Here is a 27,921-nt window from a genome sequence, read left to right on the forward strand (position 1 = left end):
AAGTTATTATTTCCTAACAGCCTAGAGGGAGCTGCTTGTCTCTTTAATCAGTGATCTCACTTCCTTCCTACCTGTAAATTCCCTGTCATACAGTTATAAAATTATTAGGAGTGCAGTGTACAGAAAAATTATATTTATGAAAAGTCTACTATCTTATACAAGCCTGGATTTTAAAAACAAGCATTTAATCTTTTCCTGAGTTTGAAAACAGACCAGGCCTAATCAGTCTGGTCAATTCAGTAACATTTTAAAATCTGGTTAGCACAAAGTCATCCATATCTTCTGAACCAAAAAAATGGTTTTAGTGTTGTTTTATTTGCATGGCAACAGAGGATTGACTGATTGACTTCAGTGAGTCTGTCAAAGCAGGAAAATCACTAACATTTTCCTTTTCCATACAACCTGAAGATCAAAATGTTTCCTAAGTGTTAAGGAATTTAATTCCTCTGAAGATAGGATAAACAGGCTGGTAGCAGTAACCAAATGTATAAATAAAGAAACTGAAATAACTGTTAAAAGCAAGGTTCTAAAAATCTCTGTCATACCAATTACTATTTGAGCGTGTTGGTAATTCAAATATTTCAGCAGAACTACTTTTTGCAAAAAAAGGTACTAATACTGTCCTGTACCTTGTCTGTGATGACCTGAGAAGTCTAGATTGAACTTCCATGCCCTCTTCTCTGTGTTACAAGAGGGCCACATAAGCCCCAGTCCTGGAAAGCTTAAAAATAATGCCAAGTTATAAAAATAGGCAATTTTTTCACCAGTCTGAAATTTCTCCCTATTTCATCTTTAAAAACAACACAACAAATGCTGTCTATTAGCTAATAGAGAAAATGTCAAAATATTTTTGAAGTCTCCAATTTATTCCAGGAAATACATTCAGTTGAACTGAAATAATAAATAATAAATCAACTAAACTTAGTTTTGTGCTTCATCTTTTTTCAAAAGACTGCCTGAAAAACAGTTGTCTTTGGATCTATAAGCTATTGACAGCTGCAGTCAAACTACTAGACAATAACAAAGAACCTACTTAAAGTGAGATCTTGCATATGGGCCTCAGAATTCCTATTATGTACTCTTCCACAGCTCTTTACACATATTTCAGTCTTGCACATTTGAAGTAATGGCAGATCAATAGCTACCTCTTAATATCTTATGAAAAAAAAAAACAGTTTGGGCTTCAAACTGGAGGACTGCTTCTCAAAGGCATCAGTAGAGAAAAAAATATGCTTATTGAAGGGCACTGTGGATGTTGAAATATGAACTAGTACATCAAAGCAAAATTGCTTGAAAGTGGTAAAATATGATTTCCTTCTTTCCTATCGAACCCCAGACAAGTATTTAAATCTCCATAACTGTAGAATTTGAATGCAACCTTGGTAAAAGAGAAAAAAAAATAGAATGAAAAGTCCAAAAACCAGAATACATTCAATGAAGAAACAAAAGCAAAAAAACAACGCCCCTCCAATTAATGGAATTAACAGAGACAATAATTTCCAAGTTTCCTGTACCAAAGATGATATTTTCTGGAAAAGAAGAAACTGGATGACTTTCTAAACAGAACTAATTCATAACAAAACATCAAGATGTCAAATCTAATCTCCTGAAATAATAAGGAAACATTTCAAAGATTCTGTATGCATTGAAGTATTGGTGAATTTTGAAATTTAACGTATCATTTGTAGCCCTTCAGAGATTTCTCTTTCCATTTACTCAATTTTGGTAAAAAAATTATTAGGAACTACAGTTTAACCCTAAAAACAAAATGTTAGTCTAAATCCACAACTTAACTAAATAACTTACCGAAGTCTGGCTAGAACAACCTGAAGAAAATTCAGCACCATGCTCAGCTCAGCTCCTCGACATGCAGGCAGCAGCATAGTAAAGCCATCATTTAGCAACTTTTCCTCAGAAAGGCTTAAGTAGCAGCTGGTCTCAAACACTTCCTGGACCCCATCAATGTAGGTTGATAGCAGAGTCCAGAGATTTTGTCTCTGTGTGTAGTCATTTTTGGTCACTAAAAACTCCTTTGCCGTCTCACGGAAAGCATTTGAGACTTTCTCGGCCAGGGCACTAATGTCCATATTCTTCTCAACATAAATTAAAAGGAAAGCAAAATGACCTCTCCAGATGAGAGCTCTCCGAGCCGTGGTGATGGAGGATGGAGTCAGGAAATCCAAAAGATCCAGCACCCGACTCACGATATCTTCTGTCTCCACAATAATTGCCAGCACGAGGAACAGGCTAAAAAAGTTCTGCAGCCCCACCTCTGTCAGCTCCTGCATTCTCTTCCGATGGAACTTGGAATAAATTCTACATTAGAAAAACAAAAAAAAACAACCCAGGAAAGAGAAAGTTTCTTAAAGTATGCAATTTTTTATCTTCTTGAGTGAATAAAATTGTATTTTCATGTTTTTAGTTTATGGTTACCCTCTTCCAGTAACCCTTAAATTTTAAATACTCTTTATTTCTTATTACTCTCGTGATTGCTGGAACAAACATGCTCTTTCAGTTTCTGCTTTTGATTTAAAGAACACATTGTTTCCATTTGGAGGTGCAGCCTAGCCCTTCCCCCTTATCTAACCTCTAGTACCAAGCTGAGCACAATGTTACTACTACTACTTCCCTCTCTGATGGATGTCCTCCCCTATATACCTTCAAATCAATCAAGTTTAGCCCATGAGGGCTTCTAGGAAAGGGAGCTGTCAAGTGGCATCTCTTTGCAGCAGCAAACCATTCCTGTACACCAACTTCTTTCCTGGAAACTTCTTCATTTCCACCTGGAAATCAGCTACTGGTTTCTGCTATTATGTTATAGTGCTGCAGCTGCAGTGATCAAAGTCTCACCTACCAAACCAGCACTGCAGTAAAAGGAAGATTTCTGCTGGAAAATTCCTTTTCTCCACAGTGCTTTGCCAAAGCCTGTATCAACTTGTATTGCTCACCTGTGGTATGGACAGGTTTGAAAGAAAACAGAGAAACTGAGGCCTTTGGGAGAGAAATGTCTCTCCAGGAAGATGTTAGGAAACTTTATCTGCATTGCTTACAGGACAATGCTCAAGTCATACACTGCTGATGGTGACAAGCACTGCAACTTTGAAACTTTAAAGTGGTTGCCAAGAAGGAAAAAGCTTACACAAAGAGATCTTTTCTGGGACCTTTGCTTGGATGTGAACTTTAATTTAAAAATCACCATTCCTACAGCAGAGGAGTAAGATGATAACAGCATAACTTTTTGATTATTATGTTTAAAACTTTGGGTATATCCTTCACCTTTAATTTAAAATAAGTCCCACCTACAGTAGTTAAACATCCAGAAATGCTGTTTTCCTATTCTGTCACCTGGAAAATAGTTGGAAGTTGAGGTTATCAAATCTAGCCACCAAAAATTACAGCAAATCCAATTAATGTTGTTTAGTAGTAAATTACTACTGACAGGCATTTATGTTTTTCATGCATCAATTAATGCTTGGTTAGCTACTGAAAACAGAGTTCATCCCAAAATCATAGCTGTAGGCTGTTAAATTTTGCTACTTGTGTAATTGATTTTTTCAAGGTAGAAATGAAGAAAACTGGTTCAGCAGACTGATGCACTGTGTGTTGTATGTTATTACTCCCCCTCTTAAATTAGGGAAAGTAACAAGCTATAAGAGCACAAAATTGTAAGTATAATTTTATTTCAGTATGAACAGAGTAGGCTAATTAAAATTTAAAAAAAAGCAAGACACTGATACAGAATCCAACATATTTGTTTCTATGTAGTTGCAATGATTCATAAAGCCAAACTTTAGTGACTGTAACAACTTCTGAAGTGTACATAGACATTAGGCATACTGTTCTTTTCTGATAGCCAAGATAACCCTTCTTTTCTGGAAGAAAAACACCACAACTTTGTGAGGTGTGTATATATGTGGGCATTTTTTAATCCTTATTACTTGTGTACATGAAGATCTTACTAATGCTTAATAAAGTTTTGATTAATTATATTAATATTTAACAAAATCTTTTCAAAAACTCAAAAGCCTAAACCAGAACTATTTCTGTTTTCTCTATCTAATGAAAAAAAATTTAACAAGTCTGTATTAATCATTACAACTGCCATCTCATTACTATAAGAAAAGTCTTACTTTTTTACTAAGTAGTTACTTACTTTTGTACTAAGATTAATACACATCTAAAACATCAAGGGTTTCATTTAGAGCATATATATTTTATGGTTTTTTTATATCATGACTGACTGTACTTAATTAGTATGTTCCACGATTAAGTGAAATATTAAAATCCTCACAAAAATATTATGAGAAATTTAGAAAACCACTGAAAAGAAAATATTTAAATGAAAATGCAGGTCTAGCAAGTGTCAGTCTGCATGTTCTTGAACAACACATGGCTTACATGCAGCTCAAACACAATTTCTGTGCTTTAATTACATTATCTGTCTGGCAACTGGGTTGTACCACTGCACTGGTTGCCAGTCTACCAAATTCCTGGCCAGTGGGACGAGGAATCATCCCACTCTATGGATGCCAAGGTGATTCTTGGACCCAGTTACAGCCTCAGCTGGCAACAGAAACTTCAGGGAACAACTGCGTCTTCAAATTATGAGTCACCCTGGATCCCTCACCCCCTTCATTTTGTCATGAGCAGAGTGCCCTCTGCTTCCCATGTGGCTGGAAGGGCCCCTAACCCACTACACTTGTTACAAAATGAGACAAACTAAATAGCATCCATACCGTCCTTTAATTTGTTTCCAAGGATGCACACCATTGTTTTCTTCTTTCATAATCCGTGCCAAGATGCTGAGGAAAATGAAGTAACTATTGCTGGAGTTGTACAGAGAAGAGACCTGCTGTTCACAGCAGCAGCGCTTCACCAACTCAAGCATTGACAAAGAAGTCTTACTAATATTTGCCAGATCCTTCAGACCAAGCCAAGGAACAGTAAAGCAGCTGTTCTAAAAGAAAAGATGAAAAAAGAAAATATTATAAATAACAATAAATGCCAATATTACAAAGGTAGTAAGATGCACTCCTTCACAGGAACAAAAGGATATATACCTACCGTGGCTAAAACAATAAAAATGCATTGTAACTGTGTGGAAAGTATTGTTACAAGATCTTAAATTGTGTAGTCCTGATGAAAAATAGGACTTCAAATATATTACCATATTGTATAATTTCATAATGTAATGGACCATAACAAATTTACACATGATTTCATTACACAAACATAGCAAATTTAAGGATACTGTCATTGATTAGGCAGTTTTACACAAGTATAGCAATCAAGCTTGGCTACAGGAAAATCAGAATTAATCGGCAAAAATCAAGGACTGCCTACATGCAATTCTACATTTTTATATATTCCTCTACTTACCAGATTCTTGCTGTAATAATCCCAGAGTATGGTGACAACAGATAGGTTCAAATCCCAGAAAGTACACAAAGTCAAACAGCACTGAAGGTGCATTCGTAGGTGTTCCTCCAACACACCAGCCTTGAACAGGAGGTAACAAATGAATTGTAGGATACATAAACCCAGTACTACCAGACTAATCAAAGTAATTTCTTAATATAAAATATATTTTTAATTATATACTGTTGAGTAAATGCATCTTCTAATACAAGCAACGAACTTGAAGATAAAAGCTGACAACTGCACCCCGCAAACCAGCCAATGCTGGTTCATCCCATAATCATAGAATCACAGAACCATTTAGGCTGGAAAAGGCTTCTGAAAAGGTTCATAGGACAATTTGAACACAGCGAAGCATTCAGATAGTAATTGTGGGATAATGAAAGTGGAGTTATTCTCATCCAGCTTTTGGTAACAAAACAGAACTTTCATGGGAGGTAGGATATTAAGAGCTTCATGCTCTGAAATAAAACCATGCATTTAACCCAGCCTATTTTAGGCAGCTACTTTAGGGTGATAATTCCCCTAAGGGCTTTATTGTCTCCAGTGCCTGCAAAAGTGGTTTAATGGACCAACTTGTGTGCAGCTGTCTTAAGAGTAGACTTTTACATGTGTGAGTCAGTCTAACAGCTCTACCCCATGGCAGGGGTGTGGGAAGTAGATGATCTTTAAGGTCCTTTCCAAACCAAACCTTTACATGATTCTATGATTTACTCACAGTGCTACTTCTTATGACTTATTATGTCTTGAGTGGTTCTTTTCCTGTTTTCAATGCCACACAAATGAGTCTAACTCCTTAACTTGTCTCTACCTGGCTATACATTCACGTGGAAAACTTGACTTGCTACACTTTATCACAACACTGCAAACAAGTATACAATCACCTACAAGATCCTCTAACCATGTCTGCCTTCTCTTCTCATGAACAATTAATGTAGGGCATATGGCTTCTAAAGTGGTAAAACAACTTGAAAATTGAAAAGACATTTTCAGTTGTCACAGAAAATTATATATTCAAGACATTGCATGTAAGATACAAAACCCAATGAAACAGGAAAGTAACTTTCCAGTAAAGACTCATTAAAAATATCCAGAATAGTAATTCAAATGTAATAAAAATGACTACAAATGAAAGGTGATACTTAAGTATTTTTTTAATATATGACATAACTATTAATTGAACAGACTTGCCAAAAAAACCCCAATCTTGCACGAAAAACAAGGGACAGAACAGCTGCTCTTTTTTTAATGAATAAAAGCAAGAGTCTTGATGTAAAACAAAAAATCCTACAGCTAAACATACCTATTTCTCTAGAGGGATCTACCCAGTTACAAGGTTGTAAAAAAACCAACCAACCAAAAATGAAACAAAAAAACCAAAACATAAACCATTCGAAAATTCCCAGAAAGGGAATGCTTAGTCTTGAAGTTGTATTTTGAATCTAGAGTTATGTTTAGGTTCTAATTCAACAAACAATGACTCCTTCAGTTAAATTAATTCAACAATAAACACAGCAGTTGAGCATCTTCAATTTGAACCGTTATTTATCTGTCCAACTATAGTTTTAGAACAGTTTCCAAAACCATGATAGCACTGAAGGCTTTATCTCAAATTTAATAGAAAAGAGTATCCAGACTTCAAATATCCCTGGGATTAATGGATTCTCTCATTGCTCTTTTGCTTAAAATGGTCTCTTGCACTGCTGGAAATACTATCAGCACTCTTGAGGTAGTCAGCTTTTAATTTATCACAGAAGGGAGGAACACCTGATACTATCAAAATGATAGTACTATCTAAACATAACATTTTTCTCTTATGACCTCCTACTGTAGTAACAAAATTGGTTTTCCTAGAAACCCAAGAAATACTTCTCTATCTCTCTTAAGGCAGAATTAAACAAAAAATACAGTGAAAGTATAACAAAATTGAGGCAGAAATGAAACAGCACAAAGCATTTATTTTCTAAAATAAGAAGTCTAATAAGACAGACTGCTATTAGTTCTTGCAAACTAAAAAGCTTTTGATTCTCACAATAAAACTTCATAAACACAAATTCCTCTTATACTGACAACCCATAAATCTAGTCAGTTTGATGTTGCCTAGTAGACAAATACAATTATGATAATATTACTACTACAACAATTTTCATTTTGCAGTACAAAAAGAATTGTAAACCAGGTTTTTTTCTTCTTTTGGATGAGAATTCCAAATTACAAAAATGGTAGGAAACACCTCATACAACTAGTTTCCCCAAAAATGCCCTTTTTTTGTGATAGACCTGGGAGTTTTTTCACATGAGCAATTTTCTTCAACTCTTATCTATCTGGAATTTTAAGAGAGCAATTTGTGGCTGAAGAACTCAGCTGTTGGTCAACTGTTTGAAGCTGAAAGGATATATCCAAGGCAGAAGCCCACTGCATTTGCCCAGGTATCCATGACTGCTCCTATCTTCTCACAGGGTGCTTTTGGGTCCCATCACTACTGATCCCATAGGATGAACAGCACCTTCACATCTTTTCCTTGCTCAGCAGCAGGCTGACTGAATCTTAAAGGAGCTCCTGTCAGGAACAGGGCATTATAGGGGCACCCCTCAACCACCTTCACCTGGACAGGCAGCACCATCTTCTGGAGGTCCTCATCACACCCAAAATGCAGCGTATCCTGGATTACCATGCCTTAGGCTCTCTACTGCCTGCATGTGGACCACTAAACACAACAGTATTATTGAAACTACCAAAATGCTGCAGATTGAACATTGGTTAGGCATTTTTGTACCCCAATACTCAGCTGTCCTAAGGATGTTAAAGCTAACTCCAGCTTCTGCTGGCTCACGATGCTCTGGTACCCTCAGTGGCTGCAACAACACCTACTGAACCATATTTTCACAGCATAGAATTTGAAGCTCACATGAAGAGACTTTAACAGTCATTGTTAGAGGAGATTATCAATTTACCTTACAAATGTATGTTCTGCACCTTTTTCAGATGCTTTTGAATACACAAAACTACACATACTTTATTTCTTCTTAATTTCCCCCCCCCATTCAGTGTAAATTGCCGTTCTTCTGAGCATGCACAGTCTACAAGCTATAGGGAAATTAGGGAGCAACAAGCACAAGATTATGAGGCTGATGAACATAGTACTAAATATGGTTAGTTTTTAAGTTGCCATATACCTAAAAATGAAGTTTTTTAACTACCAACTCCTGCCCTCTCTAGCAAACGGGCAATTCAGCACTATTATTTCTTTTAATTTATTTTGCACAGCTATTGCTGTGCATCTTTAGTAGATAACAGGCTATATGCTGAAAAGGATGGCTCAGATAGGATTAACTAATAAAGTCATGCCAAGTGTTAATAGGCAGTATCATCAATTCTGTCCTGCTGTTCATTCAAAGAATACTATTATCAGTTTTGCTTTTTCCCCCTTTTCAATGCTCCGTTTCACTACTGACTTCTTGATATCTCATTGTGTATCTCATTACTACATTTTTTGGACTCAAAAATACTTAAGAGATGCAAAAGGATAAGATAAAAGGTAGGAGGGGCCACTTGAAGCTGACAGATCAACAGAGGAGATGGACATGTCTACTGGCAAAAGAATTTTCCTTCCTAGGCACTGTCAGGAAGGCTGCTGTGCAGGGATAGGGAGCAGGATGTGTGTTTTAATAAAGTACTCCATTCACTCGTGCATGCACATATAGGAATTAATGTTCCCCCAGGAGCACTTCCCTCGGGCAGCTAACTCCATAATGCAAGAAAAAATAATGAACAAATAAAAAAGGGAAATAAACTAGATGGCTCCTTAGATGGTTGGTAATAGTTACAACCATGTCTTTAGCAAATGAGGATTTGTTTTAATTCCAACAGTGGTTGCCTTTGGAAATTAAAACACATATTTGCTTCATATTACTGTGTCATGACTGACTCAATATGCAAGTCTTCTGAACTTGGCCACTTAGCTGCCTTTCTAAACTATCTACAGTTCAATACTTTTTTAACAAAAGCATTAAACCCCACATATTTTATGTATGTTCTGTTTCAAAGTAATCTTTATTCAAAATAATAAACACTCACAAGAAAAGGGGATTATTTTGAAGAAAAGGACATTAACTACAAATGTGTGTCTCAGGTTGCTGTCACACAGAAGATGCAAAGAGGAAGGTGGCTAATAAGCCACTCAGTTTTTATGCATCTTATCTAAATCTCCCCAATTTCTCTCACAGAATGGTAAGTGCATCCAATAAGTAATGTCATCACTTGGGGTTTTAATGTATATGCACAATTTGTATTTTCAGTCATATACTGTAAAATCATTCAAAAAGACTTAATCTTTTAAGCTGATAAAGTACAACTACATAGCCAAACATTAGAGTTTATGTTTAGAAATCTGAAAATTCATGCTATCATTTCAACTCTTCTAAAAGCCACAAATATTTTCTTGTCAAATAGTTGTAAGACGTATTGTTCCATATTCCAGCTTTAACTACAGTTGTTGCTACTCCGTGAGCAAGACAGTTTTATAATCCAAAAAACTGGAAGAACTGATTCCCTTTCTGCTTTCCAAAACAGAACTTTGCAGGATTTTTCTTAATTTCATATGCCAAATGAAAAAATAAACATGTTTATTCTTGTCTTAAACATACAGAAATAAAGAAATTATTTTTACAGGCATTGCCGATACAACATTTGCAATTTGTGCCATGCAACTTCAGAACAAATTTACAGAGCTACAATGTAACTTATTTTAAAAACTTGATGAACAGCATATTTAAAAGCATATTAAAAGGAGGTCAATTCTGACCTCTGGGCCATGAAGCATTGCATTAACAGTTCTGCAGAAAGAAAAATGATAAGGTATGAAATGAGTGCTCAGAAACTAGAACCTTATCAGTAAGAGTTTGATTCAAGCCTGTAAGACAAATTGCTCAGCAAGGCAAGTCACCTTCCTGCTGTGATGAGGATATAGCTGAATTTTCAATGCAACTGACTATCTCCTTCATCATGTCTCCTCAACTTGATATACTTACATTCAGTATCTGATTTACATTTTCTAAGCATCCAGTTCTTATTCTGAATACATCTTGTCTAAGAAGCCATATACTACCCTTCCAGGATAATTATCTTTTTTCTTTATCTGACAATTTAGCATCAAGCACAAGCACTTTAAAGCAAGTGGAACTGCTAACAAGGAGGGAACTGTACACTGTCATAGTTTAGCTATGTCAAGGTTGTTCATTCACCAGTGATAAAAACACTACAACTCCAAAAATACACTTGTTAGTTGGACTTTGTTTCATGCACTGTCTTTTCCTGAAAGCATCCCTGACACTTTCCTTGTTCATTATTCTTTCTTTTATGCACTTACTTGAGCATCAGTGGATTTTTTAAGCAGCTCCTCCACAAATTTCCAATTGGATTCCTTCTGTTTCTGAAAAATAATTATCAACATGAAATAGCATTTGTATCCCTTACAGGAAGCACTATGTAATAACACAAATGTAAGTAGACGAACTATTTCCAGATATATTTAATTTTATGACAGAATACAGTAGTCATCACCAAAAAGAGCTTTTCTGTTCTATGAACGTAATTGATATCTGTCCTAAAAATTAGCCCTCAGAAAGCTAATAAAAGTAAGAAGTATGCAACTTGAACCACTTTAGGTGACTCATTTGCAATCCCAACCTTCACTTTTAATGGAGATGCAAAAGAATCAGGCATTTGTTATTAGCCCAAGCAGTATGCCTTAGTTTCTTTCTTTAATGTTCTGTAAAAAGGAAGCTATAAGGAGTAAGAAGGAAGAAAAGGTATAATCTCACAGTTTTTTGCTTTTTTCCTTTCCATCTATTTATGTAAAGCAGGAAAGAAAAGGGTAAAAGGCTTTGCAGCTAAGGCCATTTTCTCAAGAGAAAAAAAAAGAAAGCAACAAGGCCAATATACTTACATTTCTAGGAGATTCAACAATCATCTCTTACATACAGCCACATATATAGCCTCTGTAGATAAGTAGATGTGTGAACATAGTACTTCCATCATTGTCCTGCCTTACTTGTTCCCTCCACTACCACACCTGTTTAGCCTTGTACATTATTCTGCAGATAGCTGTCCTTTAAACATCAGCTTAGAATTTACAATAAAGAGCATTTTATGCTTTGGTAAATATAACTACTTTCCAGCAGCAACACCATTGCTCTCCATCATCCTCTGCTACTGATTAAACTGATTAATGGTGTGGCTTGGTGACAGATTCACAGAACTCCAGAAAGTACCAAAATAATTTAAAAAATTAATTCTTTTAAAAAATGCACTAATACTCATCCAACAATATTTGACTACTTGGTGACTTTACATTTACACCACAAGAAAAAGAGAATACTGAACAGACAGACAGACAATGATAGCAAGTCACAGCCCATAGACTGTTTATGGAACAAATATAAATGAAAGGACAGATCTACAGAAAGTTATACTAAAGCTGAGATTTCATGATTCAGGAACTTGACCTGTATCAGTTAAGAAATTCCCACTGCTTCTTCCTCACTCTGAGCTCCTCTTTCTGCCCTCACAGTTATAGCATGCCACTGCTCAGTTGTTCTGGTACTTCTGTTTGTGGCACTACAAGCCAGAACAGTGAATCAACACAGAGCTTTAGGAGAGTAAGAAAGAATGAAAAAGGGAATAGGGCCTGACTTAGGTCACAGGAAATGGAGAGCAAAAATTGTGCCAGAACAGCAGAGGGCATATCATGCCTAGGGTGGTGAACTGGATTTAAGCTGTTACTGATGCCAAAGGCTCTGTATCATGAAACCAGAGCTAGCATCGTGTCAGGAGGACATTGCATCAACAGACAGTCAAGGAGTAAAGGCAGCACTTCAGTAACAGGTAAACCCAGGGTTAGGAACAATCAGCATTTCTGGACAAATCTGGCCATTATGTACATTCGATTTTTGACTGTGTTTTAGAGCCTGATGTTATGTAAATACCTACACACAGGCAACATCCTACTGCAGATTTCAAGGAAAGCTAAGGAACTGCTAAAAGACCAGTTTTGGCAGCAATAAGTAGCTATTAGAGTTATGCTAAATGTCTATGAGAGGACTGAATGTTTGAATCAGCCTGCTTAGAACATGTTTTTAGCAGCTCCATAGACCAAGGACACATGTTTTATACAACAGGTGTTTACTGCCAAAGTTCCAGCTTGTCTGCAGTATGCAGATCACCTTACAAGATCTTGGAATAATCTAGGCAAACTCCTGACACCAGCTGGGATTGATTACAAGAGTGCACCCAAGTTCAGTCCAAACTCAGGAAAGAAGGACACTAACCACCTGCTGCACTCTTTTTAGTTACAATTCTATCTATATTTTAACAGACTTGCTTCATTCAAATCCCAATAGATTTATATCCAAACAGTATTCCCTACTGCACTGGCAATATGGCACAGCACCTGTTTACCATTGTTTACAATCTGTCCCTGTCAAAACATACACAGAACCTATATCTTTGACTCCAAACCACATGTCTTAAAACATCCTCCCTCCACCCCAAGAGAGTCCTAGAAATCAACAGAACCCAGAGACCTCACAGTGCATAGAAGTGCTGCTAAAACCAAAAACTTGAGCTGAGTTTGCAGGAAGAAACTTTTGCAAGGACTAACAGCTGAGTACCAGGAAAAGCCATATTAGGCTTCTTAGCTGGAAGTCCATGTTTGCATATCTTGCCACAGTCATTTCAGATTATTCTATTCAAAGGCAAGAATTCTTAGCCCCAAGTAACTCTGCCTATATTACCTTAGCCTACAGGATATTAAAATTGACCCCTGCAATGTTCGGAAGTGGCAAATTTTCTCATCAGGTCCCATCGGAGTTTTAAATATACAAATCCTACTCTTCAGAAGAGTGAAGTGGGACCTGGACAGGGGAATATGGAAAGAGACACATACTGTACATCCCTCAGAACAGTCTCTAAGAAACCTGTCCAAAAGTTTCTAGTTTAAAAATGTGGTTTCATGTATATGAAATATATATTCAATATATATGAATCATTGCATATTTGAAATCGTGTTTTATGAGCTAAAGGGGGAAAAAAATAAAAAGAAGCAAGTCTGAAACCTATTTGGAATTTTAAAAGCTTTCATAACAACCTTACAGCCATGCAGACCACATTAAAAAATTGAAAATCTTCCACAGATGACATAGGCTTAGAGGCAATTTTTGCTACAGAGCACATGAATAACCATCACTATGACACATCACACTCCCACCTCTGATCAGAATTAATTAAAAGAAGGCATGTGTCACAAAGCCATTGCATCATATGTTTAATCAACAAAACAGGACAACAGAGTCCTCATGTACTTGTACTGACTTCACAAATTCATATCACAGACTGTTTTACCTTATGATGTTCAAAAAATATTTTGAGGTTGCAATTCAAGGAGGGGAACAGGACCTGAAGGGATGGTTACCATCAACCTGTCTATGACAGATTATATTACTGTGGTGGGTGAAAAGGCCCTGATGTTACTGGTAAGATTTTTTTTGTATGAGAACAGGGATCCCTGGACAAACTCATAGTAACTCAGAAATGCAAAGCACAGCTAACAGTTTGAACATAAAGACTACTAGAAACGTCAAGAGAAGCATGCACAGGATGGTCTCATGATTTACAAATCAAGACTTGGAAATTCTCTTCTCCCAGGTGGGGTCTAAAGGAAAAGTATTATTTAATCTTGGGCAAGTCACTTCCTGTCACTGTGTCTCAGATTCCTATTTTAAAATAAGAACAACAGGAATCCTTTTTCCCATTCTACATTTTTTTGGCTTGTGTAAATAATACAGTGCCTGGAGCAAAGCAAAAAATCAATCTCTCATGAGGCTAAATACAGAGTATCTATCAGAGTGAGATACAGGAAAAAAGCCCCAGTGATAAAAGTAATCAGTATCACTGTATTTGGATTAGGGCATTAAATATAAGAAAGCCAGTATATATGTGTGCTTCACACAGATTTCTGCATTTCACCTGGGAATAACCTTTTCTCACTTTCTAAATTCCACTAAGAAGCAGAAGTGTAGTAATGCTATCTTGCAAGGTCCCTCTATAATCCCCTCTGGACTGTGTCCCTCTCCCCCACCAGGCAGTAACATGCAAAACCAAGGGAAACTTGGGACAACCTTCAGTTTAACAATCAGTCCTGGTCTGCAACTTTACACTGTATAAATGTGCAAGAAGTTGCTTCACTTTGCCACATGATAACAAGCAGCCTGCCATGGCCTCCTAAAGGGTTTGTAAACTGGCAAACAGAAGAAGCATAAGCATGCCACATCCCAGCAAACAGACACGGTCATGAGTTTTTCAGTGAAGTATTCAAGAACTGAATTAACACACCTTTGCTACATTTAAATTTTTTAAAATAAATTTGCAAATTAGAAAATCCAAGTAATTCTAAATTTTTTTGAAAGTCTAATTTTACTTAGTATTGTAAGCATTCTCAAAATTTCAACACTTTTTCATTTTCTATTTACAGACTTACTGCATTTAAAGACAAAGAAAGGGATTTTAAGTTATCAAAATTGCTCAACCTGCATGATCATTCTTCCCTCCTTACAGATTTGCAGTTCACAAACACGTTTCCAGGTTTTAAACTCTCATCCTAAATCAGGAATGGAAATCACAGTACCAATTTTAACATAAAGAAGGTACGTAAGAACCCATTTTAACGTAAAGAAGCCTTTGCAGTTTAAATATGCATTGTTAAATTACAAATAGTTAAAGACAACTCGTAATAAAGGGCAATTAAGCCTAGTTTGTGGAAGATGCCACACAGTTTATGCTTGGAAAATTAGGAAATATGGGCAATGCAGCCAAAAAGTTAAAAAAGCCACCATACTAAAAAATTCGAAAATCAAACAAAGAGACCTCCAATACCCCCCTCCCAAAAATAAAAGAAAAACCACAACAAAAAAAAAACCCCAAAACAAACAGAAAAAAGAATAACAGTAACAGCATAAAAGAACAGAAGGAGAAATGACAGAGGATGGCATGACCAGAGTCCCCCTAGTGCAAAAAACACTGCTGGGGAAAAAAACCCAAGCAAAACACACTACACCAAAAACACCCCAAACCCCACAGTTTCTGGGTCCTCATCCACCTCATTGGCTTCTAACAAGCTTCCTCTATACACAAGTAAGAAAAATTGTCCACTTTTATACATCTCAAAATGGATGAATTGCCTCAGCATGTGCAAGCTTCCTAAACCAAAACTTGAATTCAAGTCATTAGACAGTGTCTATTGGTAGCATACCAGCATAAAAATGAAGCTGGATAGACAAATATATATATATATATCTTATGATGTTGTGGCTGTGATGCAAAGGTAATGCAATTAGAGAGATTTAAATTTATCCAGAGCAGAGCTATCACTTTAGAAAAATAAGTGGCATTAATAATTACACAGTCAGCATTTAAGGTTTATACTTCATAAACCACAAACTCATGTGCTCAATTCCTAAAACAACAAATCCAGTGAAGCATTTATGCTACAGGCAGACAATCTTAAAACATATGCTACATCATTAAGTATATGTGCTACTGACTAGTTGGGACATTTCAAGTTTCCTTCACACAGTTCTCTACTGAATATTTGGTATGTAACATGAATATGTCTGGGACTCCTGGAACATTTACTGACTTGTACAAAGTACATCTTAACACTTCCAACCTAAAACCAACTTTTTTAAGGAGTATGAAAATTCCTGCATTACAAAATGAATTGCTTTCTGTCAACAAAAATAACCAAAGAGATCAAAATCAATTATAGTAACTCTTAGATATTTAGAAAAAGGCATACCCACCTTTTCATCTAGATTCCCATTACGGTCAAACTGGTAGAGCGGTGCCAGATGACTCAACATCCACCAGCTAAAACTCAGTGGGTCTTTACATTGAACTGTGTCAAACCCAGACACACTTTCAGAAGTACTTGGCTGTTCAAAGATATTCTTTAGGGTTGTGTTCACCAAGCTCCAGAAACACTGTAGAAAATGCAAAAGGTAATTTGAACTGTCTTCAATAACAAAACCTATGTTAACAATTTTCTCTACAACACTGTCCTATTGATTAATTTGCTTTTACAGAGAAAAAGCAAGATGACAGTCATTTAAAGAAAATAACAAAAAGCAGTTCTGAGTATTACCACAGAAAACTCAAGGCTACCTTAGAAAGTCCTCTCTCAAATGTCAGTAGAAAGCATTGTGAAAGGACAAGCTTGGGTCACCAGTGCAATACTTCACAGGCAAAACTACAAGCTGATGGACTGATGACATGCAGATAGGATGGTGCCCCAACACTCACAAGAGAAAGATTAGAGTTCTTTAATGGAGAATTGTTATAACACAATTCTGAAAAACTTCTAATGCCAGACTATCCTAACTAGGAGGAATACAGTAGGTGGTAGAGAATCAATCTGAAAGACAGCAAACAGAGATTCCAGTTCCCTGTTTTGTCACAGTCTGTTCCAGCACTGACAAACTGATTAATTCTCATTGACTCAGACCCTTGCCTATATCACAATATTACTACTTCTTACAGCCTGAGCCTATCTTTCCTTCTTTTAAGGAAGCTCTCTGGGACTTCTTTGCATGTGTATTTCACCCACCTTATCTAGGTCCTGGTAACAAAGACAGAAACACAAGCTAGCTGGATCATTGTTCTGACTGTACCCATGTTTTTTCTAATGCCTTGAAATGAGTCACTGCATGACATATCACAGAAACTGCAAATAAACTTTTTTAAAAATAAGTAACATGACTTTTTGTATTTTGCTCTTCCATAAAAAGAATAGAACTTTCACAGTATATTCCTTTGCTTTGCTTTCTTTAGCACTAGGAGTGCTCCTCATCAATGCCCTAGGTCATAACCCAACAGCACACTGCAAACCTAGAGTCAGGATTTCATGCACATTCAAGACAGTGACCCAAGGTATCACAGCTGGCATGCAGTTCTCCTGGAGCAAATATGAGTTCAGTTCTACCCTCAGATCTGTGCGTTCATGGCCATATGGGAACATCTGGTGACTGCACGTGTTAACAGCATTCTTCCTTTACCTCTGTATTAGACCCTTTATTCCTGTGGTCCAGCAACTGAATAAGTAAAATCCATAGCTCTTTAATGCAGGTACAGGAATAATGGCTACTGGTAAGAGCCTCAGAAGGTCGCACCTGAAAGAGAATATAGAATAAAATTATTCACAGAGTGTTAATTTTTGAAATGGTGTTTTATATATCGATATTTCTTCTTGTCTTGGCTGTTTGGTTTGAGGGGTGCTTTTTCAGGTAAATAATACAGTTATAGTAACACATTAAAAGGCACATTATTTCACTAACATCCCAAATATCTCTCTCATACAACATAGACTCTTTCCTAATTCTACATAAATTATAGTTTGTGCCATTTCCTAGTTTCTTCTGATCTACTCTCAGACATTAAATAATCCCATAAAAATGGTATTCCACGTCCTAAATGAAAAGCAGTTACAATAAATACTAATTCATTGTCTGAGAGTAGGGAAAAGAAAATGATTGATTACATTTTCTTGATGTTCTTGAGAAGAAAAAGATTTCAAATTATTTACCAGCTATTATTGTTATTTTTAACTGAAAAATCCTTAATGACTAGGCATAATGCTAGTAGAATATGTTGTTGTTGGCATGATGAGGATGTTAATGTTCCCACAACATTTCACAAAATCTGCTTTTCGGTAAATTTACTGCAAGGCATTCTTTTAATATGCAGAAAACAGCATATTTCAAGTCATGTACATTACTTGATTACTATTCCATATTTAACAAAATTCACTCAGACTGATGCATTCCAAATGCAAAATAGTCTTCTTGTGATTCATCTTTCAATTCTACATTCAATTATGAAACAAAACACAACAGCAAAAAGAAGTGCTAAATACATAAAGAAACTCTGTATGCTTTAATGATTTTAAGATCTACCAGACCTGTATTTGAAATAATCATACTATAGATAAAACTTCACTTACTCTGTCCTTAGACACATGAACCCACTGAACAGTATTCAGACGTGGCAAAAATTGTGAGAAAAGCTTTGCTTAAATAGCTCAGTTCAGCACTTTTTACCTTCAAGCAAGGACACAATGGCAGAAATGTAGAAAGAAAAGAGGGAAAACAAAGCAGCTTATACTCATTTTACCCCTAAACAATGAGTAGTCCTAGATTGAATAATCAACCTACACCTCTCTAAAGCAAACAGAGGGGAATAGGTACCTGGAGAGATTAATGAATCTCACTGCAGAACAGTTGTTATCCTTCCATGACAATAAAAAGTACCTCAGGTGACTAGTTTAGCCAACTAACTCCTAGCCATCCACATCTGATGAGGTGGAGCCTGAATTTTTATGTCCTCATGTTTTTTCTGATCCATACACGCACAGCTATTATCAAATCACACTGGCACTTAAAATAATTTCTGAATTTGGAAACCTAACACTGTAAATTAAAAATTAAATCAAAATATGCAATGCCAGTGACAGCAGTGGCTGTGTGAGACATTATAGAAGTGGGAGTGAATGACTAAAAACCTACACTTTCTCAGTTGGAACAACAAGTATATCACCAGTAATTTCAAATCTGTATAATATTCTATTAGGATGCAAACTTCTTATTTATTATCCACCTTTAGAATATTTTTACAACTACAGTTTCATACAGGTTTACATAATTTCAATTATAAATATGAACTATAAATATGAACATATGAAATACGAAAATGTGCATATCCATTCAGGACAGAGTCTGGGTACTAGTATCAAAGCAAGACACCATTGCTTAGACTAAGGATAGCCATGAAACTGCTTCTTCAGAGATACTCCACATTTCCTCTCACAACATCCTTGTTTCAGTGTCTTGGTAAGAATGTTTAGAACCCAAAATTGTGGTGCTGTTGGGACAATACAGCCCTGGTGCCAGAGGTGTGACTGCTGAAGACAGAAGAAAGATATCCACAGCTGGATATTTCTCTGCCAAACATGTCTCAGACCACACTGGAGTCAGTACATGATCCAAGTCAAGCACCTTGATATCAGAGCTGCCTAAGAAAGCAATCTGAAAATATGAGTCTGGAACACTAGAGTTTATGTCCCTCTTTCCAAAGATATCCACAAATGTTAAGAGCTGCACTCATGAACGTTCTCAGCCAAAAGCCCAAGGACATGTTTTTGTTTTAGTGATGAGCTGATGGTACCACCTACTAGGAGTATTAGTTGCATTTTGAACAATTTTGAGGGATGCTATTTCCATTACGGGATGACAGAAAGGTTGCATACTATAGGAGGCATCAGCTCAAGTGCAAGCTTCACTTCAGAAATTAATCTCAAATAGAACTAATTCAAGCAGTGTGACCCAAGCCTAGAGAAAGCTTAAGAAAAAGCAGCAGCAAAACCATCTTCTCTCTTTGTAATGTGGCTCTTTGAAAGAATGTAGAATCTGTCATTTTATCATCTGAAATTTTCAAGCCTACCATCAAGCACTGTGTTCAACAGATAGATACTATTTGAATTTTCTGTTATAAAATATTACTCTTATCTATTTGCCTTTTGTCAGGGGAGAAGGTGGCAGTATTATCTGAATTTAATAGATCAAAACTGATTTTAAAGGGTAACAGTTTTCTACAGGAAGGTATTTTAAAAGAACAGTTATCAAAGGCTAGTACAGCCATTTCCCCCATCCTCAAAAGTAACATGAAGAAGAGGGACTTTATTTCTTATGCTTTTGTTCTAGGAAAACATAACTTATACAGTGGTCACTGCTATGTCTTCTCAGAGCTCAGTCCTGCATTCATGGATCATACACGTCCATCTAAAGAGGTTTCACAATGACACAAAGATTACACAGCTCTTTTACTGGCTGCTATATGGAGCTATTATGACCTTCTAGCTCTGGAGTGCTCAAAACAAGTGAGAAAAATACTGCAGCTATAGAAGGAAAGAAAAAGGAAAAGAGAAGACACAGAAAAGCTTTCCCATGACAAATGCAGAAGTGCTCTAACAGAAAGATGAGGTGGTGGAAATAGGCACACTGCAACAATAAACTGTAATATGACATTCTCTAAGTGTCCAGTTAGCTTACTGCCAGGATTAGAGTTATCCTCTTTTTGTTCCTGTTCAGAGAGTTTGAAAAGACTTTTTTTTTGCATTTATCTAAACCTTTTAGACTGTGCCATGTTTGGCATTAAACCTGGAACACTGAACTTAGAAAATGTGGCACTCACTTCTGCTCTGTACACAGTGCATTTCAATATTACTGTCTCATTCAACTGCCAGATGGTCATGAATAATTATAACACAATTTGAGCTCCTAACAAATAACACTCTTTAAAACATGGAAATACAAACCCATACGTAACATTTACAACTAAGCACTAAGAAGCCATCCATGCACTGGTGAGATACCCAATTCATATGGTTCCCAGTAAAAGCATCTAACTGCCCATGGCCTGTATAAGGAAAAAGAGTTACCTTTGTATATTTGTTGATGGCCAACCTTATTAAATCAGATATGAGATTTCCAGAGTGTTTTTCAAATAAACTGATATTGGTTAGATTCTCTCCAGTTAGATTAATGAAATGGTTAGCATATACAACTTGTCCTAAAATACAAAAGAAAAGCAGAATTGTTTAGTTCCAGGTTTGGTTCTAGCAATATAAAACAGACAGGATTTCTCTTCTAAGATATATATATATATTTTAGAATGGGCTTGTTGACCTGCATGTAATTTTAATTTATAAATTCATGTGAGAAAGCTCATCCTAAATTCAAGCCAATCTCCATCATTGCATTGAAATCTGGTATTATTCAGGTTGACAGTAAAAAAGCTTGGCACTTTACAGCCTTTTATTGGCACAGATTTTGCAGAGGAATAAAGATTTATTTATCTGCAAGTTCCTCTTTGTCACATGGCAGTGCGCATGTTCTGGAATCATGACATGTTTTGCAGATATGCAAGTTGATGACAAACAATTCTGGAGAGGTCTAACACTTTCCTTTGGATGTGTTGATGTAGAAAGCTGGCATGATCATGCTCCAACTTGAGCATTTGTAGGCATTAACAGATAAAATGGTGAAGTTAAGAGGCTGTAAGATCTTATCCCACAAGCTTTTCAACAGTACATCTCCCTTGACATCAGCGGAGCAGACAATACGTAGAGCGAGCCTCTATGTTATTCCTGGAAATATAAGGTGAAGCCCTGAATCCACTATCCTGCCACTGGTCTCAGCAGTGTGAAGTTTCCACTCAAAACACTTTACAGAATGAGATAAAAACCTAGGAAATTCTAAGCACATAAGAATGCAAGATGATGTATGTAGAGATATGACTGTCTTGACTAGTAAATTTTGTTGTTAAAAATCACGAGCTTTCTCTTACAAAGATGACTGCATTATAACTCAGAACATTATCTAGAAATAAATATTGAATTCTGGAAAATAAATTGCCTCCAACAGTTTCACTATCCTATCTCCAAAATGTTCTAAAAAAGGCAAACACACTATCCCACAATGGATCATAAGAGAAACTTAGAATTATGGAACAAAAAGCCAACCTACACACTATACAGTAATGTAGAAACAGAGAAAATGTGTTAATGGGAGCAAGGCTGTGTTGTGACAGCACTTGGAGCAGGCAAAAGCTAATCCAAGAGTTCACATTCAACACCAGTTACAGGGGTAAGCATATAGTGTGTTCTTTCTATACCTCAACATTACTTCAACTGTTGCAATTCCTATATGGAATTTATATTCACAACTTATAATCAGGTGGTGTGAGGGAAGGTATGGTTGCAGTGACATACCAATTGTGAAAGAAAACACACTTTTGTGATTTATTTTGGTAGAATGGACATGGAAAACAGATATAAGCCTCACAAAACAAATAAAGTTCTCTTCTCTATTTTAACAATTCTTCAGCAAACTGAACTCCTCTGAAATTGAGTTCTTCAATTGTATTCTATGACCTTTTTAATCTAACTTCTATGAACAGCTTACTCTTATCAACTTACTTTTTGCCCTTTTAAAGCCTTATAAATTTTTTTAAAAAGATATTGCCTTGCCCTTTTCCTTCTGTACTTTTATAAGCTCCCCGGATTGAGGCTTCTTCTTTTGCCCAATATTTTCTTAGTGTCACACATGCTTAGCAATACAAATTCTCTCCTCCAAGAATCCTTGTCCTGGTCCATGCCTGGACACTTTTCCTACATTGTTGTCATCAAATTGCCATTCATTGTTATGCATTCTGGATATCTCTAAATGCATTTTTATTTGTGATGTCAGGAAGTGCATTGTTATTAAATATTTTAGTATGCTGCATCAGTTGAGTATGAACTCTGTGATCTTTGTTTTGACAGAGCAAATTCCTAATACAATTTTATTTAATTTGAGCTGCACAATGATTCACAAAGAACCTACCTTTACCATATCTGAGTTTACCCCATTAAACACAGACAGCTATGCTTAAAAACTACCAAAAGTAGTTTTTAAATTTTAGTAGTAGTTTTTATACTGGAAAAATCAAGATGGGAAAATTAGGTAAGTCATATGCAAAATAATAAGTTCAAGAAAAAGGCCTGCATACTTACTCTTCAGTTTTTCACCTAGTACATGAAGAACTTCTAATACTAGCCAGTTAATATCCAAATGGAGATGTAGTAAGTGCCATGATGGAGGAAAGACCTGTGATTAGAAATATATTTACTAATATGTAACATTTCTTTAGTGAATTCTGGATACTGTGCTAAGACAGGGTGGTCAGGCTTTGGAACAAGCTGCCCAGGTTTAGTGGTGGAATCACTATTCCTGGAAGGGTTCAAAAACATGTGGATGTGGCATTTGGGGACATGGCTTAGTGGAGAATGTGGATATGCTGGAGTAGTGGTTGGACTTGACACTCTAAGATGGACTGCAATGAACATTATGAATATTTATGATCAAATACAATGTAACATGAAAATGTCATTCAGTTCAAGAAAAAAAAAAACCAAACAAAAAGTTTCATTACAATTCTATCTGTAAGAGGCCGTTCATGAAGTTTTGATTCAAGCTTGACAAATTACAACATCCTTAGTTAACCTTTTTTTTTACAGAGAAGCATTATGTAGCACAAAAGTTGCTAAAGTGAACTTTAAAATAACTCCAACATTTTAGTATTCTCTTCCCTAAAGTTTACTTGAAATTACTGTTTTTAATCAGCTCAACCACTACTGACATGCTAAATAAATGTCCAAAATGCTGCTTCTCAGCAGATCATTCCTCTCCAGATACTAGTTTGTACAACATAAGCCTGAAATTCCTTTTCTGTCTTTATAAAAGATTTGAAAGCATTAGCTATGTGTATGCACAAATCCTAATGGTGTATACTTCAGTTGTATTTAATGCTGCTCTGCCTCCTTCCACATCTACACTTTTCTTTTATAAAAAATCTTTTCCCATTCTGTGTCAGATTTCAGAATGTATTTTTAAAGAAATGCCCCTCCTACTGGGATGCTCAGAAATTTTAAACATTACTACAGACAAACACCAAGGAATTTTTTAAACAAGCTATGCTAATTCAAGCCTACTTATCTACCTGTAATTGGTACTATCATTTGTATACTATAGGAAGAATTCTAAAGCTACAGAATGAAAATAGGTAAATAAAACAACAACAGAAAATCCAGATCTAATTAGTTGTGTTTACCAAGTACAGAATGGCATTTAAAAAAGAAAAAAATAAAAGCAAGCCAAAAAGATTAACTTATATTAAGCCAAAATTTTTCAAGTTGAATACATAATGCCACATAAAAAATAAAATTATAAAAAGACAACAACCTTTGCCTGATTTTGAATAGTAAATGCTGCCAGGACATTACTAGGAAGTTCACAAAGGTGACCAACATGCACAGTCAAAGCATGAAGCTCTTCCACCAACACTGATGGTAACTGAGCTTCTAGTTCTTCATAAGGATGCAGCACTCTATCATTTTCCACCTTAGGGGGTTCCAGATACCTGAATGTACAGAAAAATACAATACACACCATCAGAAAACAGTTAAGTAGCAGCTACACAAAGCTCAGTACCCCATTTAATAAAATGTGTGTAAATCTCACCTGAAGATGAAAACTTTCACATAATGCAAAAATTTAAGACATTGATGCCTGATGCTCTCTGCTTCAGAGTGCAAGTGTGCAGCTTGACCTGAAGTAAAAGAGACCAGAAGCTTAAAGCAGATGTCAAGCACACCATGACTTGTTTAACATTTGCATTCTCCACAGTAATTAGACCAGACCACTAGAAAGACATCCTCTGAGGGCAAGCTGGGAGGTGACTGATGGTAAATACCCACTTCTAAATGTCATTTTGCCAGAGAGATCCATTCTTTGTCTTATCAGCTCAGGCATATATCCAGATACAAACAGAAAAGAAGACACTCAGGAAAGGTGAGGGTAAGTACTCTCAGTGCCAGAAGAAATCATTCAGCCCTACTGCCCTGCTTCCTGACTGCTTCCAAGACACCTTCAGTAAAGACATGGGTAAAAGAATTTGTCAGTACCCTCTTCCCTGGACAGACTTAAACTGTGATAAGGTTCAATAATAAGGTACAAATAAGTTCAATAAGGTGAACTTATTTGTAAATATGCTTTGTAACTTTTCCTTGGAAGCATCACTGTTGCACAGAACCTTCAGTTGTATAATGCTAAGAGCCATCCATTCACAATCCTGCCTTTCACTTGCAGTTCACTTTCAACTGCTTTCAGTTATTCTGGCTGTATGTCTCCTTTCCTTTGTTCTCTGAAGCTATTGTTCTCATGGTGTTACCATCCTCACCTTGCACCTACAAGCTCAAACATCCCCATTAGAGCAGAGATTCACTGGAAGTTATTGCCACTGTGTTAGAATCATTCCTTATTTATTCCTTTACCTTGCCTTGAGGCTTTTAGCTTGTATTGGTGCATAATAAACAAAATAACTGCTGCCCAACAATATATATACACACAAAAGCTTAACAAGCAGTCAGCCTGCAACATGATTACAACACATGCAGATTATTCAGAGCATCTTCAATGCAAGCATCAAATGAGGGCCTTGAGCAGGACCAAATGAAAGTGCATCACCCTAGAGGAGATGCATGGCAAAAACTCTTGGTCACCTACTACACTGGACTGCAGAGCCAGGGAAGGACAGTTCTTCTTGCTCCTCTCCCCAGCTGACCACTGGGGAGTCTGCCCATTTTTTTGATCTTGCTCTCACTCTCCCTTTTGTTTTCCCCCACCTCCTCCAATTACCTGGAAGTTCTGGAAGTTCATATATGACACTTGTTACAGATGCCAAAAATAAAGCTTTGTGCATACAATTCTATCTCAACATCTTTTGAGCAACAACACTCAGTGAGCAAAGCAAACCATTCTGGTATAAGCACCAGAATATTCCAGTGTACAGCCTACCTGCACCACACCAGAAGCCATAGTATCTGCCATGGTAATGAACCAAAAGTTTGGAACAGAGTGAATTGATCCTCTTAAAGTAATTATTTATAGATATTACTGCTGATTTGTACAAATAACAAATACTGTATCCTAAATTCTCAGAAGAACTGTTTAAACGGAATTTTATATTACAGTATTTTTACATGCCTTCTTCATTACACAGTTCTCAGTACAAAGTCTCCAAAGGCAATCAAGACTGATAGGAAATGAAATTTAAAGTAAAATATTGATATCGATATAAATACACAGTACAACATAGATTTACTAAGCCAAAACTCTTAAATGGCGTTTCAACAGTGGTGACAGCACATTTTTTTAAGAGACATCAATAATAACATTACCCTCTGACCATTTAAAATACTTCAATCCTCATGACACCCTTCTACTACTAGCCCACTTCTATAAAGGGGGAACTGAGTCACAGCTGAATCAGTGACTTGCTTCTGATTCAGAAAGAAAGCCTGGTGCAAAGCACAAAATTCAAGTTCTTCATTTTACTAGCTTAATTGACAAGTGGAAGAATGGGATACAAAGAAGAGAACACAACCAAGCAGATGCTTAAATTTAAGTGAAAAATAACCCCACAGAAGAGTTTCTTCTGTGAGTTTCTTTCTGTAGTTGAAAACTGCATAACAGTTTCTTGATGATGAACTGCATATGAAAGAAGCTTGATGATAAATTCACATCAATTATTTAAATGGCAGAACATCACAATATTAAAAAAAACAATAGCAATGTGTAAAAATATTCACTCATAGAACACTAGCACATTATCTGTAATAAGAAGACACTATAGACAGTTTATTTCTGAGTAATTACTGAACTTCTCAACTTGCTAAGTAATTCAGCCTTCAACTTATAATAAGCCCAAGGCTGCAATAATCCTTCAGAAACATGCTGCTTCTCATACCTCAGTATTGAGTTGAAAGAAAGCATTTTGTAGTGATCCTGTTTTATCAATCCTGCTGCAAAGATAAACTAAGTTTGTAAATAACTCAAAACTAACCAAATCTAACTAACTCATTTAAACATTAGCCAATGAAACACTGAAAAAAGATTCAAGCCACTACCTTTGTAACTAAAATAATTGTTGGGATGATCAATGAAATTTTCTGGTTTTAATTAAAAGAGTTAATAGTTTTGCCGAATCCTGCTCTAGGGGTGACACCTTAAGTCAAATTAATGCAAAATGCCCTACTAAGGATTGCTCTCTCCATCACCTTTACAGGCAAATCTGCTTTCAAACTGACTCCCAGCATTTCCACTCTATCTATTTCCCTACTATTTTACCTCACTAGGTTGCCTATATTTCTACCCTAACTGCAGTTTTATGCTGTTTATAAAGGAGCAGTTCTGAGGCACACTCCAAAATCCCTTGGTCAAGAGTCAAAGCACAAGCATGATCTGTGAGAATTTACTTCTTTAATGAAAGGTAGTCAGTTGCCTATTGCAATGTCAAATTAAATTCATAAAACTTACCAAAATCAGATGAACTCATTTGTACTAGGTTTTCCAGTCTGTGTATCTGTTGCCTAATTAAAGGAATACAAAGATTTATGGTATTTATAGAGGTAAAAGTTGTTTAACTCCACTTTAGTAAACGTAAAATAGAACAGAGAAAGGTAAGAGCTGTTTCTTGCTTTGTAGCTCTGAAAAAACTTATGCAAATGTAATTTAGAAAACAGTTTTAGTGAAAAGCAATGGACACATCCAAGTGTGAAGGGATGACATTGAATAGACTTTGTGCATGTTTATAAATCATTAAACACAGTAAAAAAAACCCTAAACAATTGTCTGAATATTGGGGAACGCAAAAAACAACAATATAGACAAAAAACCCCCAAAAGCCATTCCCTGCAAGCGATCTTACCACAAGCATAACACAACTTCATATTTGACCACAGATTAAACCTAAAAGTTAGTTCTCATGGCATATAATCAATACACACTAAATTAATCC

At 36.2% G+C, this 27,921-nt stretch overlaps 1 protein-coding gene across 1 annotated transcript in view; it reads right to left on the reverse strand.

The window, feature by feature from the left end:
• MMS22L (MMS22 like, DNA repair protein) overlaps positions 1 to 27,921 on the reverse strand; it is an 89,925-nt gene that overhangs the window by 55,660 nt on the left and 6,344 nt on the right. The window contains exons 4-14 of the mRNA XM_066547513.1: positions 27,441 to 27,493; positions 24,585 to 24,672; positions 24,306 to 24,483; positions 23,078 to 23,171; positions 20,963 to 21,093; positions 17,526 to 17,639; positions 16,275 to 16,454; positions 10,787 to 10,849; positions 5,380 to 5,499; positions 4,737 to 4,957; positions 1,807 to 2,316 (exon numbers count right to left, since the gene is read on the reverse strand). Of these exons, the coding sequence (XP_066403610.1) occupies positions 1,807 to 2,316; positions 4,737 to 4,957; positions 5,380 to 5,499; positions 10,787 to 10,849; positions 16,275 to 16,454; positions 17,526 to 17,639; positions 20,963 to 21,093; positions 23,078 to 23,171; positions 24,306 to 24,483; positions 24,585 to 24,672; positions 27,441 to 27,493 (1,752 nt within the window). The remainder of the gene's footprint in view (positions 1 to 1,806; positions 2,317 to 4,736; positions 4,958 to 5,379; positions 5,500 to 10,786; positions 10,850 to 16,274; positions 16,455 to 17,525; positions 17,640 to 20,962; positions 21,094 to 23,077; positions 23,172 to 24,305; positions 24,484 to 24,584; positions 24,673 to 27,440; positions 27,494 to 27,921) is intronic.

Source organism: Molothrus aeneus, chromosome 3, assembly GCF_037042795.1.
Source record: "Molothrus aeneus isolate 106 chromosome 3, BPBGC_Maene_1.0, whole genome shotgun sequence".
NCBI classification, from domain to species: domain Eukaryota; kingdom Metazoa; phylum Chordata; class Aves; order Passeriformes; family Icteridae; genus Molothrus; species Molothrus aeneus.